At 40.7% G+C, this 17,237-nt stretch overlaps 1 protein-coding gene across 1 annotated transcript; it reads right to left on the bottom strand.

Moving 5' to 3' along the window:
• Positions 1-130: 130 nt before the first annotated feature.
• Positions 131-15,306, bottom strand: evpla (envoplakin a). Its single transcript, XM_080030172.1, has 22 exons — positions 15,099-15,306; positions 11,250-11,346; positions 11,001-11,155; positions 10,682-10,805; positions 9,945-10,076; positions 9,797-9,838; positions 9,156-9,317; positions 8,926-9,033; positions 8,674-8,769; positions 8,426-8,536; positions 7,432-7,578; positions 7,144-7,298; positions 6,935-7,032; positions 6,625-6,797; positions 6,086-6,261; positions 5,716-5,854; positions 5,428-5,621; positions 4,846-4,996; positions 4,639-4,722; positions 4,274-4,381; positions 4,090-4,182; positions 131-3,932 (listed from the first exon to the last, which is right to left on the bottom strand). Exons 1-22 carry the CDS (start codon positions 15,155-15,157, stop codon positions 552-554), a joined length of 5,985 nt encoding a protein of 1,994 aa, XP_079886298.1. The 5' UTR covers positions 15,158-15,306; the 3' UTR covers positions 131-551.
• Between the last annotated feature and the right edge of the window lie 1,931 nt (positions 15,307-17,237).

Consider the following 17,237-nt stretch of genomic DNA (forward strand, 5'->3'; position numbering starts at 1 on the left):
TAGATTTTATGTTTACTTGAGTTTTTAAGAAATGCTGGTATTGCTATCTTGAATTTCAATGTTGATAAACACTGCCTTTGTGTTTTAAAAAAACAACAACTACACAGCACTGAAAGTGAGGGAGCCCATGTCCTTTAACAAGTATAATTTAAATTTATTGATATTTGTTTTTTCATAAAGTATCAAACAAGATTGAGTTTATGGTCAACAATGTCAAGAATAGCCCCATGAGTAATACAGAATCAAATCATCTTGGTAAAGCATTGCACCATGTCCCAGTATCCCCAATAACACAATAATATCATTGAAAAAGGGCATGTATATTCTATGTTTATAACTTAAATAAAAGAAAACCCTCTGCCCACATCACACATATTTGGTAAACAAAGGCCACTCAGCAGCAATCATTTAGGCTAGACAGACAGCGTTGCATTAGAAGACTTTTTCCTGAGTCAAAATTAGCATTGTAATTAATGTATTAATTTCATATCTTCATATATCATTTTTATCACTCCACAGATCAGATAACTCGAAGTATGTTGTAAACATATCTAGAATCTTGCATATTTAGAAGAGTTGTAACTGGGCTCTTTAGAGGAAGCAGGAAGCATTGGTAAGCCTGACTGTGGGTCTTTCTTACAACGATCGAGAGCTTGTTTGTAGTTGATCTTCTCTTTTGTGATTGGATCTACTATATCCTTGGCGTAGGATGCCTCGGACTGCAGCTCCCTCATCATTGTGCTGTCGATCATTTTGGACCCAATAGCATCTAAGATGCTCAATCTGCGTCCAGTGCTGGGATCAACCAGCCCTCCGGTCAGGTGCTGTGCTTCCATGTAGGGAAGGGCAGTATCCTTTGGCATCCAGCCTTTCTGAACAGCTTCTCCCACAGACAGACACTCTTTGGTTACAGGGTCTTCAACACCAGCAAAGGCCTTTTGGGCATTGAGGAGCCTCTGGAGTTGACTCTCTTCAATGAGGCCTCTGGATGCTGCCTTGTGGACTGTGTATCTCTTGCCATCGCTGATGTCAATGATGCCCCCTGTTGATACCTGAGCCTCCAGAAGTCTTTGGGCGGTGGTGGAATCAATCACCTTACGAAGGGTGGCAGTGCGTATTGTAAAGCAGGTGTCAGTGTGTGTATCCATTATCCCAGCAACTGGGCATATTTCTTTTGCAGTGGATAGGTCTGCGGGGGATGATTTTACTGTTGTGGTGGACTTTGGAATGATTGAGTTAAACTGAGGTTGCTTCTTATTGTCACCAGCAACCAGCAAGGCAAACTCTGAGATATGAATCTTGCCTTGTTTGTACTGCTGTAGATCATACTCTGTCAGCCTGCCGTCCTTCAGGGCATCTTTGATAGAGAACTGCTTTCCACTCTTGCGATCCTGCAGTACAGATGTCTCCCCTTCAGGTCCCTTGGAGGTAATCTCCTCCCAGTCACACTCCAGCTCCTGCAGATGGATGTACTGTTGACGATCTATCAAGCCCTGCATGTAGGCATCATAAGGAGACATGTCTTTGCCTGTTTCTGGATCCAGAATGGTGATTTTTGTGGAGACATTGGTTTCTTTGGTCCTCGTCTCTGCATGATCCTCTTTCTGCACATTCAGCAGAAGCTCCCGGATGGTGCTGTCTCGCAGATGGATCTTGTCTTTTTCATCCAGGATCTCCCTCTCCAAACGCTGGGTGTCGGACTCCATCTTGACACTCTTCGCCCTGCTCATCTGTGTTCTGTCATTCATTAGTCTGCTCTGCTGCTGGAAAGACAAGCTGGTGTCATGTCTCTTGGTATCGAGTGTCCTTAGCTCCCGAGTAAGGTTGTCCTTTTCCCTCTGTAAGGCATCTCTGTTCAAAATAAGGGTATTCTCCTCTCTTGAAGAGCCGGACTTGTTGCTGTTAAAGAAGTTGATTTTATCACTGATACGTTTAATATCAACTTCGAGGTCCTGCCTGTCAAATCTACTCTGAGACACCTGCTCCCTCAGGTGATTCCTCTCGGCTTCAACAGCCTGGTCTTTCTCAACTCGTACAACCTCTTTGTATATTGTCTTCTCGCCAGACTTCTCCCGCTGCAGGATCTCAAGCTTTAGAGTGATGGTACGTATGTCTCTCTGAAGACGCAGGATATCGCTGGTTTCCTTGTCATAGTCTGAACGAAGACCGCCTGTCATTCTCTCCAGGTTGGGGTCTCTTTCCACCTTCAGTACCTCTTCGACAATAATGCATTCTTCGACAGGTGGTGGGGCGTTTTCCAGCTGTCTTATGCGCAGTCTGATCTCTCTGAGTTCAGACTCAACTCTAATTCTCTTTTGATGCTCATCACTCTCTCTGAGGATCCTCTGTTTCTCTTCCACCATTGATCTCAGTTGCTGCAGCTCTAACTCTCTTTGACGCCTGGCTTTTACTTCATCATCCAGTGTCCTGCTGAGCCTTTCATGCTCAGATATCTGCCTTGGGTCCTTCTGTAAACGTACAACCTCCTTCATGACAATTTTCTCCTCAGGCTTCTGTCTCTCCAAGACAATGTATTTGTTTTGCAGATCAAAGACCATCTCTTCAATTGAGCGCCTCAGCTGTGCCTCCTCCCGCACATCTTTTCTCAAGCGGTCAGCTTCTTTTTCCAACAGAGGATCTGGTTCATACTTGATCACTTCTCTGGTGACAACATTGGTCTCTACCTTGGACTTTTCAGCCTTCAATTCATCTCTGTCTTTCCTTAGTATTCTCACCTGGTCCTCGAGGGAGTTGTAAGTGTTGTGTAAATGGTTGACCTGATCATTTAGCCTGCGAATCTCTCTCTCATTTTCAGGGCTTCTTTCCTCTCTAACCACCTCTTGGAGAACTTCCTTCATCTCCACCTTAGGCTTCTCAGAGCGAAGGATACTCAGCTCAGATGTTACCTGGGTGATGTCCCTCTCCAGATCAGAGCGCTGCTTGCTTGAGTCTTGTATGTCTTTTCTGAGGCGCATTATATCCACCTCTGTGTTTGGGTCTACTCTGTACATCTCATTAACAATTTCCTTCACTTCAACTTTTTGTGTCCAGCTCTGAACTTCTCTATAGCGGCTGTGGATCTCAGCCACCTCTTTGGACAAAGAGTTGTTTGCAATCCTCTCTTCCTCTATACTTGTCCGAATCCTCTGGGATTCATTGATGAGGTCAGGGTCTTGTTCAATCTTTTTCACTTCTTTAGTGATGATCTTAGGCAGGATGTTAGGAATAATTCTCTCAAGAACATTTATCTGGCTCCTTGTCTGGAAGATTTCATCGTTGATGAGCTTGATCTTCTTGTTCTCATCAGAAATTTCCGTCTCAAATGTTCGCACTGCTCTTAACGTGTCTGGGTTCTGTTCCACTTTCACAACTTCCTTCTTAACCACCCTCTCTTTAATGGGTGGTTTCTTTTGTTGGAGAATTGTGACTTCTGTTGTCATCTCAACAAGCTTCCCATCTGTCATTCTAAGTTCATTCCTCATACTTGCTATTTCATCTCTTGTCTTAGCGGCCTCTACATCCAGCTGAGGATCTTTCTCAAACTCTGTCACCTCTTTGGTCACCAGTTTGGGTGCAGTGTTTTTAACGGTATTCTCTAGAATGGTGATTTTCTTGTTAAACATTTCAAACTCAGTCTGCGTGGTGCTACGCCTCTGGTTCTCCTCACGGAGTGTGCTCTGCAGATCAGCCAAATCCTTTTCCAGTTTTGGGTCGCGGTAGTACTGCAGTACTTCTTTCTCTTCAACACGCTCCACTCCTCTGCGACTCTTCAACGACATCATCCTTTCTTTAAAGGTTCTCAGCTCTGTCTCAGCATAAGTGGTCCTCTCTTTCTCTTCATCCAGCTCTTTCGTCAGAATGTTCAGGTCAAGAGCACTCCTTTGCTGGCTTTCAAGCTGCACTTGTTCATGTGCCACCAGGTTGGCTTCATTCTGCAGCAGGTAAAGCAAATTAATAAAATGGTGATGGATTGTCAAGTGATTTGTTTTGTGACATAGGTTTTTATGTGTTTATAGAGAACAACTTTTTACAGTGAAGAGGTCATTTAAATCATAGGAAACTGGTTTTATTCCTGACCTCTTTTCTTACCTGTGAAATTAGATTATTGGCCAAGGCCATCTGTTTTTGGCGTTGGCTGTTTTCAGCTGTTGCTTCAGCGTAACGGTTGACCAGATCCTTTTCCTGTTATAAGCACAGCAAACCATCAGCAACCTTTACCTTTACATTTAATTTTTTTACATTTGTGTTAAGTGCATAGGAGTATTTATGTTACCTCTTTCTGAACAGCATCGGCCAGTGTGGGCATACGTGGTTTCTTTGCAATAGTGGCTCCAGAATCCTCAAGTGTACCGTTGTATTTTTCAACATTGGCCTCGTATTCCTGCACAGACATTTATAATTTGACTATTCTTGCTGGTTTCAATCGTAAGTCATTTCTGTTAATCAAGTGTGTTTGTATTCCCATCTGTGGACTACTCGCAAAATAAATGTGAAATTCGGAATTGAAATTAAATTACGTAATCTCTGATGTTCATTTTATTAATTTAAAAAAATAAGAAAATAACACTAGGACTCTCCAATACATTGTCTAGGTTATAATTTAAAGCATTTAATAATTAAAATAAATTTGAGTCTTACATTGAGTAGATTCTGCACGTCTTGAGACAGGTCAGCCACTCTGTCCATGTCATTTCCTTTCCTCTTCAGGTCCTCCATCACCCTCTATGGTGAAAAGTTAAATAGATATTGAAACATGAAATATGCTTGTTCAGAAAAAAACTTTAAAAAAACAAAGAACCCTCAACAGTCCTCCACATGACACTTTTGTATTGTAAACAGTCTCACCTCTTGGGAACTTTGCTTAGCAGCAATCTGAGATGGGTCATCATTGTAGTTAACATTGTTTGTCGGCATGTTGTCTAGGAAGGAATTCAGGGATTTGCTCGTGCTCTGAAACTCCTGATTCTTTGCTGAAGTTTCTTGCAAGATGTTTTCTCTGACAAAATCAGACAGAAAATGAATTATTTGGCTTTGTAAAAGTTCTGCATTATTGAACTTTCAAAGAGTTGGATATACTGTATACGTGTGTGTGTGTGTGTGTGTGTGTGTGTGTGTGTGTGTGTGTGTGCGTGCGTGTGTGTGTGTGTGTGCGTGTGTGTGTGTGTGTGTGTGTGTGTGTGTGTGTGCGTGCGTGTGTGTGTGTGTGTGTGTGTGATGTGCGTGGGTGGGTGTATGTGTGTTATCTTGGGGGTCCGACCCACAGATTGGAAACCAGTCTTATAGTGTTACCAGTAGAACTAATTGATTTGATCAATGAATAAAAATATAATAAAAATACATGTCTGTTTGAGCAAAACCTAATGCTGCATTTCTTAATACACTGAAATTACTTATGAACTAATCTGATTGCATCAGTTCAACACTCACCTTTCTTTCAGCTGGTTGGCCACATTTGCGTAGCGGGTCTGCAGTTGCTTGACCTTTGTTCTCTGCCGCTGTATGTCAGGGCAGTACTCCTGGTAGCCCTGCTGCAGAGAGCTGCACAGCTGCTCTGTGGTGTCCAGATCCTGACTCAGCTTCTTCATGTCATCCTGAGCCGCTGCCACAGACTTTCGCTGATTCTAAATGCAGCAAATGACAATATAAAATCTGTTCAATCTAAATTGAATCAATGAGAAAGAGAATATGCGGTAGAGGTTATGCTGATTTCCTCACCTGAATGTCCTCAATGCGGGCTTGGATTGTATTTGGCACGTCAGGGATTGGAGTATCTTCACTCAGCTTTTTCTCAAACCCAGAGACAAGGCCATCCACCTTCTTTATCTGACCCTCCAGGTTGAGAGATGCGTTTGCTCTAAGAAAAAGCATAAATGCAACAGTAAGTCAGTGTACTGTGATTATTTTTTCACACAAAGATGGATTTACACCCATACAACCATTACAGAAGGGACATATTTCAGTCCTTAATGTTTCATAATGAATTGTGTTATTTTAATTGGCAGGCATAAACATATTAACTTAGGAGATAAAACCTTCCACAATGTCAATGCATGTATGCAACGCCACAAACAAAAAATGCCCTTACTTCTTGCTGTAGAGCTCAGCAAGTTCTGCAATGCTCTTTTGCTTGTTATTGGCAGCACTTAGTTTGAGTGGTAGTGTAGAAGGAGTACTGCTGGGATCTTTGGACAGCAGGGGCTGCAGGTCAGCCTGAGCTGCTAGTCTCTGCTGCTCCAGAGCCTTCAGAGCCTTGACAGTTTGCTGTAAACGACAAATGTAGATCATTTAGATACTTGCACAATATCGTCAACCAGATGGTACCCATCTCTCTATTTTGTCAAGTATTTCAGATGTTGTCAAAGTGTAACAACTTAGCTGTTGTGGACAGCTTTTTAAATACCAGTCGCTTGTTCATCATTACAACCACTGAGTTGATATGGACATAAATATAAAGTCACATGGTTGTTGACATTGAGTACTTCTACACATATTTGAATCTAAAGAGCTGATGGAGAGAATTAATTCAGAATCTCCAAACAATCTTAACTGCTGAATAAATATTGAATAAACAATGCAGTTGCCAGTGTTGATCTCTTTCTCTGTCAGTGACCTTGTTCCTCTCACCTCCTGTTCCTTCAGCCTGTTGGCCAGATCTCCATCCGGGTTGGTGCGGCTCAGCGGGGCTCGCAGCCGTTTTAGCATGCTCTCCTCAGTGCTGGCCAGGTCATTGTCTAGCTTATCCAGCTGCTGAGCCAGTACTCCCACTTTGGGATCCACTGGGGCGGAAGACACTGGCGCTGAATGGGGAAAGAAAGTCATTTTTTTGATTCCTTAATTGTATAATTAACATAGAAAATTGAAAACTATTTGTTCAGTCAGGCACACATACCCCGGCTTATATAACCAATGATGCGATAATTAATTTTTTAATAACCTGATCTTTGGGTCCTTGAGACGTCTGATTTGTGATTTTTCAGGGAAGCTTCCAGGGCAGCTCTTTTCTTCTTGATGTCTGTCAGTTCACCACCCAACCTGATGAATTGTACGGAGGCAGAGAGGAAGGTAGAAATTAGAACAAACGTATTGACCTGTTATTTTATTGTTTGTTGGCGCTGCATCATTATACAGCCTTGCATTACTTACAGGTCCACTTTGTCAATGGCCTCTGGATCAGGTGGAGGGATCTGGAAGCAAACTCCAGGGAAGGTGTGTGTAGCCCCATCAGTGGAGATAAGGTCCCAGTTTTCAACGTCGGAGTTATTTTTCAATGTGAACTTCTCCCCTCTTGATAAAATAGCCTAGATAATAAAACACACGCACAAACGTTCGGACAAGAATCCCCTAAATTTAAACATCTCAGCTTTAAGACATTTGAGGGCCTCTGCCCTTTCTTTGTTGTACAAAAAACTATTTAAGGAGAAGAAGCTCCACCTTATCTTCCTCCCAGTCGCACAGGGACTCCACTGTGATGGGTCTGTTTGGGGTGTTGCGTCGTAGCTTCAGAGGAGCGATGGTTGTGCTGCGTCTCCTCAGGTCTGCCAGCTGCTGCTCACTGTTCTGCACAGCTCTCTCGTCCGCCTATTGGGGAACAGACACAGAGGAAAATGTATCTTAGACAATCCTCATCTCATGGCAGTTCGCAAACCAATCCTCCATCTCAAACATTATCCCAGAAATAAGACTAAAAAATCAAAGTATTTCAAACATTTATCTAGAATTACATTTTAGGCTTGAAGCATCCAAAACTTATCAATAAAAGACAAAAATACACAAACCTTTATAAAAAAAAAGAGAAATCAATGAAAGAAAAATATTTGGTATTTATTGATGGATGTGTGGTGGTGCATATTTATTAGGCTATGTATTTTAAAATATATGTTGTTTATTTCTATTTTAAGGGATTTTAAGACAGATTAGAAGAATCCTTTATAATAAATCCATCCATTTACAGTTGTTGTTGTTGTTGTTGTTGTTATTTAACAAAGCCCAGGGTCAAATAAACTAATGTTAAAAATATATATACACCGGTGAATAAAATGTAATGGTAGCAGTAAAGCAAATGTACAAATGGCTAAATTACAACAATGCAGTTAAATAAACCAGATGTTTCGACTGATATCCAATATAAACAACGGGTCTCCCCCTACTACTTCTTTATTTAACTGTTTAAAATGCTGGGTGGTACATTGTCATTCTTTATTTCCTTATTTCTCCTCAACATTTTAATATTTGGCATTTGAACCTACTCGCCTCCTCCTTCACCTCTTTCTCCTTCTTTTATTTTTTATTGATCCTTTTATCCTCAAATGACCATGTCCCTCTCCTACTCTTCACACGGGGAGGTGTGAGTTGAATTTCTAATGTGCACGGCCTTGCAATTCTTGATTCTGTCTCTGTAATAATGACTGTAAACATTCCTCCATACCTCGAGCTGCATCAGGGCCTCTGAGTTGCTCTTCTTGCTGATGGACTTGGGATCTATGCTGTTGTTAAGTTTGGTCAGTGTCTCTGACAGTTGCTCAGTCTCCATTTGGTACTGGAAAATTTCACAAGAACATATTTGTAATTATTACATTTTTGTATAAAAGAAAATGCTTTATCTTCCCATTCATACTTGAATCAAATTAACATTGTGATAATGACAAATTGTGTTGTTTGCTATCCTTTTCTTACCCTTTTGTATTCCTCCAAATTGTCCAGGTGTGTCTCTTGACAAATGCAGAGATTGAGGAATTTCTGCCAGTCACTGCGTAAAGAATCTCTCTGATCCTGGAAATGGGACGGGGTGTCATGTGAGTTAACGAAACATGGATTTAACCAGCGTTTAAATGAGATTTAGAAGGGGAACGTTTCAGACATTTTTAAGTGGCCTCTAAAGTGTTGCCAGTGCTGTTGAAATCAGTGTCTTGTTGGGTAATTGTATACCTGTATTGTGGCGCTGGCGGGGTGCTTCAGTTCAACAAGTCTGTCTCCTTCATCCTGGAGTCTGTTCACCTCACTCTCGTGGGACAGCAGGCTGTTGTTCTTGAAGTTCTGATTGAAATCCAATCAAAAGAGGTTTTTAATGTGTTGCTCACCGGAGCAAATAACATATCTTATTATTTACTTATAAGGACTCTTTCACTGTTTGGACTTAACAAGCCATCAGTCCTGACCTCATACTGCCTGCGGACGTCAGGTGGGTCCATCATGCGGTCACTCCAGTCCTCCCTTTTGATCTTCTCTTGCTCTTCTGCTAAGAAGCCCAGTTCCTTGTTGCAGCCCTGCATGTATTCGTACAGACTGTTCAGGTAGTGGCGACGCCACTTGGAGTTGTCCTGAAAAGAAAGTATATGAAGCTGAATCAAACCTCGAGAAGAAAAACTGTAATTTTATTGCTAGACTCATTTTCATGTATCTCTTTTTGAAAAAGGTCTACCAAACCAATGGCATATTAGTGAGGGAGAAAAAAGGGGAATACATAATACGTACATACATACATACATACATACATACATACATACATACATACATACATACATACATACATACATACATACATACATACATACATACATACATACATACATACATACATACATACATACATACATACATACATACATACATACATACATACATACATACATACATACATACATACATACATACATACTGTACATACATACATTTTGAATGTAACATAATTGGGTGCATACTATCAACAATTAACTACTTAAGGTTAAAGAGCACACAGTATATTAATTCAGCTGTAACTTTGAAGAGCAAAATTAAAGGGAGTTTCATAATTACTCACCAGTAGATTGTTGTACTGTTTCTTCAGGGCTGTGTATTCCTCCTGAAGGAAAAAAAGGTTATGAGATTAAAGAAGGCATCAGAAGTTTTGATGAGTTGTTTTTGCTCAAGCATAGAACATGTGTTTTCGTTCAGCATGTTTTGTTCACCTTGCTGCCTGCAGAGCTAACGCAGAGCTGGGAGCTGTAGGACTCGACCTCTTTGTGCAGGATATTGTGAGCAGCAATCTGCTTCTCCAATTCTGCCAGGGTGGGGCCGTACTCCTCCACATTTACCTGTTTCTGAGAGCGAACACATAGGAGAAATACAGTCAGTGGAATGTGGAGGCAAGATAACCAGCAGGGGGCAAATTATGGCAGGTTGACAGAGCAGTGTGAGTCCCTGTAGCACTGTATTGATTGTGCAGAATGTTTGAAGGAAAGCAACATGTTTGCACTGCATGTACAGCACAAGTAAGATGTGATGTATTATTGTGTTACAATTAGTTTAAAGGGTAAGGCTGGTGTTTTTCAATAGTTTTCTTTTTTTGTCAACCAAAACAGTGAAGTTTTAGCAAACATGACTAAACTGGAGTAAATAGTGCATTTGCTGGGGACTATTTTCAGCTGCAGGTTGGTATGTGAATGAGTAGTTAAACTAGCAGGATTGAGTCAAGATAAACTACATTGTATGGTAATGAAGGAACACTTCAACAAGACAGATAAGGCTTTCATTACACAGGAAATATATGTTTGTCGGGTTATCTTTGGCTTTGGTCTTCTGGTCAGTAGTTGACATTAAGAAAAATATGCAATAGATGACTGCCAATGTTATCCTTTAAGCACAAATAGTAACCAAGTTTTTAAGCAGACGGACACATATATTCAGACAGTTTTATTATACTTACTTGCTTGTTGTTAAAAACAGGCCCCCACTCAATTCTGGGCATCAGTGACACGTCATCAATCTGCTCATAGATGTCTCGGTAAAAGGCGCAGTCTTTCAGCCAGCGCTCATGGAGGAGGATGACGCTGAAGTCACCAAGAGGGCGGAGAAGATCCAAGGAGACAAAGAAATGAGTATTTATGGAGAACTAAAGTGTGCAAAACAATCTGAAATAGTCATATGAGAATAAAAATCTGACTTAACTAACAATCCTGAAGTGTTTAAATCTCTGATCGTTGTAATAACACTTTATAGATATTGTATGTAACAACTGAACTCACTCGCTCTCTATATCTTTGGCCTGTGGGTGTTTGAGCTTCTTGGCCTTGCCGATGTCCAGGAAAAGGTCCTTCAGCAGGCGCTCAGCCTCACCCAGCTTACCCATTAAGACAGTCTGATGCTCGAAGGGAAGCTCCTTCTTGTCATTTTCAGCATCCTGGTGAAGGTAGACATTACAACAGTGAGGGGGATTGACAGGGCTGAGGGTGAAAGCCATGCATCATAAGTGTCTGTCGTGTGTGTTTTCTCACCAGAGCCAGCAGCTCCTCAGACCGGAGGATGTCTTTCTCCACCTGGTCGGCATTCTTTTGCATCTGGGAGACCAGCTGGGCAAGGCTGGCCTGGTTCCTTCAGGGTGAGGCAAAAGAGTCAAAGATATTAAAAATCAAGCAGATCAGGTTGTACATTGTCGTGAATCATTTTGCTCGTGCTCCACAGACCCTCTCACAGTCCCACATCCTCTGAAACCTGAGGACTGACATCCACCGATATCTGATCATGGTCAGTATATTTTATTTCATGTAAATTTATCTATTTCTTGTTGTGAAAAGAGGTTTCTAAAACAATGACATGTGATGTCAGTGACACATGGAGAGTACAGACTGAAGTACAAGTTTGTATATTTCAGGGGAAAACTTTAGGCCAAAGCCTTCCCTAAATGCCAACCATTCCAAAGTGGCTGACTGTGATTGTCACTCCCTTCACACTGTTTGCTCTCTCCCGATGCCAAATAGGCAACGCGGCGCCTCCGACTGACAAAAGGTCAAGGACATCTCGCTGGCTGGTGGTGAGAGAATAACTACACCCATAGAGCTACATCCAAGGTCTTTTTGTGGTTTTGGAGCTGGTTGGGATACATTTAACAAAAGATGGTGATACAGTCTAATGAAGAGATTTTTTGTGTGTGTAATAGGCTTTGTTTGAACAAATGGGGAGTTGGTGTTTAGTCTTTGGATCTGAATTAATAACAAATAATTTTCCCAACATGTGAGAAGAAGTTTGTTTGAACATCTGCCTCAAGAGGTAACTGTAGTGTTTCAATATACATTTATTTTTGAAAATCCAGTTCCTCCATCATATAACCACTCTTTAATTGACCTGCAGGTTGCTCTTTAACCTCAGGGAGGGCAAATTAACTCTTAGAATCGTCCACGTGATGCGCAACAGTTAGCGAAGTCACAGCTCCATTTCCTCTTTCTGTGTTTTTTCCCAGGCAAATGACGAAACTCCACAAGAACGAGTCTACACTGACACACTGTCAATCAATCAAAATGGGACATGACATTTTAAGTGTTGAACAGTTGCTCATCTCACTGAGAGTTTTTGCTTAATGATTGATTAGACAACCTGAATATTTGCATGCTCCTAAAACTCTAAAATAACTCTGAAGTGTGTCACTGAACAAAAGAATGTTGGCGAACCACTGAGGACTTTCAAATTGTGTGAGAGAGAAGTCAAGACGAACATAGTTTTAGGTAGATCAATGACGACCTAAATGCAACTTAACACAGCTCTTGAATGACAGAGCAACAGGAATGCACCATCTCAATGAGGTGCGAGCTGATCTGGTTCTGCTGTCACATTGACTATGACCTCTATCCCTGCTAACTCATCAGGAGGGACAGCTGTACACACACAATAATGATTTCTTAACTTTTCAGCCAAAGACATACTTGCATATGCATTCAGTTATGTCTGCTCTAACATGGCCTCATCAGTGAGTGGGTGCGTGTGGATTAATGAAGCAGTACAGTAATGTGATCAAAACACTTTTACCACCTGTCCTTTCTTTGGCATGTTTCACTGACTTCAAAGCCAAATAAATAAAAAAAATGTTTTTTAAATACTCAACTTTAAACGATAAAATATGTCACTATATTTCACAATGAATTATTTTCCTTACTCATTTTTCAAATGTTAATATATATAACATACATTTAATTGTTATCATTGTGACTTGAGATTGTCTTTAATAATAGTAATTAATTAGTAACTGTCCTCAGTCAGCGAAAGCACTCAACTTTATTGGAATGTATAATTTTTTATGTTCATTGAGCTCAAATGTTATCTCCCAATGGCAAATAATTGGCTCTTTTTAAAATATAAATAACAATATAATGAGTAAGAAAATTACTTAACAATGAGTCTATTGTTTTTATGTATAGCTGACCACAGTAGGATAGCTAGCAACTGATTTGACTTGAAAGTAGGCTAACTGGATAACCCGCATAACTATGAAGGGCTTGCCTGCATTTTTTAAGTTGCAAGATGGCAAAACTTGTACCACAAACACTCCCTTTCCCATTTCTTCCCAGCTTAAAGTTTATTTTAAGGAGTTGTATTGTGTTGAACTTTTGGGGGTGCTAAAGGTGGTTGAACGAGAGTGTTTGGTGTTATGCATATTTATCAATCCAAATTATATTTGGATATTGGTTATTTAAGTTTGATAAACTTTACAGGTATTCCGTCAAAATGAGGCGGGCTATGCTCTGGTTCTTATTACAAAATAAGTGTTTTGAACCAATCATGGCAATTCTCTGCCCGAACATTCTATAAAAAGAAAGACCGTTGCCATGGATACCTTTTGATACAGCCACGCCAACACAGTCCTGTCAAACAGTCCAGTAAAAACATTTTTTTGTAATGACCTTTCATAATATTTATGAACATTTATTTTCAATCAGACTTTTGTAAAAGTTTATTAGGTCAACCAATTTGTGATATCATATATGGATTTTTACTACTTTAGATGAGGTTTACAGAGGCTTTAAGTCTAGTGTTTGTCCCCGAAAGCCCCTTAAGTCTAACACAAACACAGACAGACAGACAGATAGATAGACAGACAGACAGACAGACAGACAGACAGACACAAATGTATACAGTATACATACACTTATACCACTACATTTTCTATTTAGCACAATAAATGTTTTTCAGTTTCTTTACATTCCGTGACAATGGGCGGATCACACAAGAATCACGGTTGGGAACCAACGCCCACATGAGAGAAAGAAACCAGCTGAGCAGCCCTCATCACACCTCAGCAGTGACACAACAGGTCCGGGGCAGGGGCAAGGTGAAACCACAAGCTGGTCACCACCTGCAGTATTGTGACGCACAATGTGGGCATAGAGGGGAAGCTCTTTATTTTCTCATTTGGAGGCTGAATGTGTCTCCAGACTCATAGTCTCTGTTAGCTGACATGCTGGTGTTCCTGTCACATACCATCTGTTTATGGCTGTAATGCAAAAAGGGACCAGACAGATTAAAATCATCTCCCTATCCCTCGTTATCTGCAGTAAGATCTGACCCTTATGAGTCAGAATATTTGTCCTCATTAAAAAAATGAATGATCATTTAGATCCTTACTGTCTACAGCTCTTTATATTCGATGTATGAAATGAAACGCAAGAAACCTGATACATCCACCTGCTAAATATTTGGAACCATGTGCTGTGTTACTGACACATATTTCCACATTTCAAACAGCAGCCAAGCCCCACGGGACGCAGAACAGCCTGGATGAATTGTAGCTGTCTGAATACCTTCTCTTACTCACAGTTCTTCGAGGACAGTTGTTTTTCTCTCATTGAAATATGATCACATACAACAATGTTTTGGATGAGTGAGAAGCTGGTTGAAAAGAACTGGCAAGATCTTTTTTTAAATATTCTTTCTGCGACTTTCACTTGTGGTCTAAACACATTTTCACAAGTTCCCCATACTGTCTCAAAGCTCCTTGTCCAACATTGTGTTGACAAAGTAAACCTGACCTCAGGACCCTGCTAGTACACTGGCAAACCTCTCAGTAAGCTTTCACCATCCCAGAGGGTTAACCTCTTGACATTAGTCATCTCTTGAAAGCAGTGTTGAGTTTGCCTGGGCACACTTGTCACACAATGTCTATCCGCCCAGCCATAATGCCATAATGTAACAGAAATGAGAAACAGGGTAATGGCTCGCACAGGAAACATGACACAGTTTTAAGCCATGGAAGGACAGGGGCGGGGGAGCCTGGATGAGATACAGTGTCACCACACACACATTCATGCATACATACATACACATAACATTTAATTCTCTGGGGGAGAAAAACGTACCTGCTGGTCTTGCCCGAGCTCTTGAGCGTACCATCCTTAGGTTCCTTTTTCTTAAACATCGTGGAGGTTATTGTGGGGTTATAAGCGGAGATCCCACAAAAATCTCTCTCTCTCTTTTAGTCCTTCTTCGTCTGTGTCTTCTTCAGCCTGTGGCTCCCACTCCGGTTCTCCTCTCCCTTTGGCTCCTCTGAAACACACTGGAGAATACACACACATGCACACGCACTCACGTCAGCACAGCGCAGCTCCTCCCAGACAGGTTAGCAGGTGTGTCACCACCCCAGACATGCACCTCGCAGAGGAAGACCGGACCGACCTGTTCCTCGCACTCTCCTTTCCTTCCACCCTGGGCCCTGCCCTTCCCTTTCATCCGGGCCCTGACTGACACACACACACACACACACACACACACACACACACACACACACACACACACACACACACACACACACACACACACACACACACACACACACACACACACACACATTCTCTCTGGGAGCAGGGGCCCTTCAATGTCATGTTATTCATTGGAATGGCATTCAATGGTGAACAAAACACCACTTACACTTACAGAATACAGTTGGGAGAAATCAAATTAAAGGATGGGCATCTCAAAATCTGTCCGAGTGCAAATGCCCCACAAAATTGTTAACTTTTAAAATAAAATAAATATTTTTGCACAATTATACAATCTGAATCACAGACTGTTGTCACATTTAATCACTATTCATTTCACTGTCCATGGGTCTGATTTGAAAATAAGTTTGGTAACACTTTCTATGAAGGATATGTCTACAGGCTGTCTATGGCTGCATGAGCATATTCACAAGGCATTATTATACATTTATAAGGCTGTATAAACCCTATAATAAATGTAATAATGCATGACAACTTATAACACGTTGTAAAAATAATTATAAGTGGTTGACTTTACATAATACATGTTCAGTATTCATGATACTTTATACCCCCATCAGTGTTTGAAAGAGGGTACCTGAATCCTGGTTTATGTTATACCAGATTCTAAATTCTAAATTCATGAAATGGAATTATGTCTTATAAACATCAGTAATACACTGACTTTGTGAGCTTTAAGTAAAGTGAGCCTTTATGAAAGATAGGTGAAAGCGCATTTACAAGTAAAGGTTGATTAAGATGGACAACCAGCTGGGCCAAAAGCACTTATTTCATGTTTATGGATGTCAGTTGAATAAAATTTGGTAATGTGCATTGGCCAAATGTTATTGTGTTCAGGAGAATAAACACATGGATTTGATGTTAATTGTGATTTCTTTTTGTCTTGAACTTTACATACAGCCAGAAATACTGCTCATAATGTCTCATAATTGGGTTATAGTATCATACAATTGCTTAGCAGTGCTACATTATGTCCACCACTTATAATACCTAAAGAAACTTGGTATGTGTTGTCATGCATTATTATTTTTTTGTTTTATAAAGCCTGATAAATGCATTATGATGTCTTGTCAATGCGCTTATTGCGTTTTTATTTCCGCTAAGGAGGTCAGCAATATACTGTATCTTTATCAGGTGATATTTCATGAACAAACAGACTTTGGGTTAACATTTTATCATTTACATATAACATATATATTTTTCATTAACTGTTAGGTTTTGGTTCACACCTATCCTAACCTCACCCTGACACTGCACTTGGTTAACCCTGCACATGAGCCATGCAGGATCAGGGCGTCTTTATGCAGCATATCAACGAAAGGAAAAAAATATGGCGAGGAATGCGGTAGTGCAGCTTTCTTTGCAGCATAGTGAGGAACAGCACAGGCAGCACACATTTTTGATCATTCCAGTCACACAGTTTCTCTCATTCTCTCTCTCTCTCTTTTTCTCTGGGTGCGTCCACCTGTCTGGCAGAACAGATACTCTTTCTGTTTCTTTGAGATATTTGTGGATTCATTTCCGGCTTCCTAACACAATTTTAATTTTTTTAAATACACACTTTTAAAAACTGCCGTACAATGATGCATCATGGAATAAAGTAATTATCTTTTTATGTGAAAAAAATATTTGGGGAAATGGTTGAAATCCCTGAAGCAACAGGTCCACATGTCTTGAGTATTGAGAGATACTGTACATCAACAAACTTCAATGTTGTGT

Source organism: Ammodytes marinus, assembly GCF_949987685.1.
Source record: "Ammodytes marinus genome assembly, chromosome: 6".
NCBI classification, from domain to species: domain Eukaryota; kingdom Metazoa; phylum Chordata; class Actinopteri; order Uranoscopiformes; family Ammodytidae; genus Ammodytes; species Ammodytes marinus.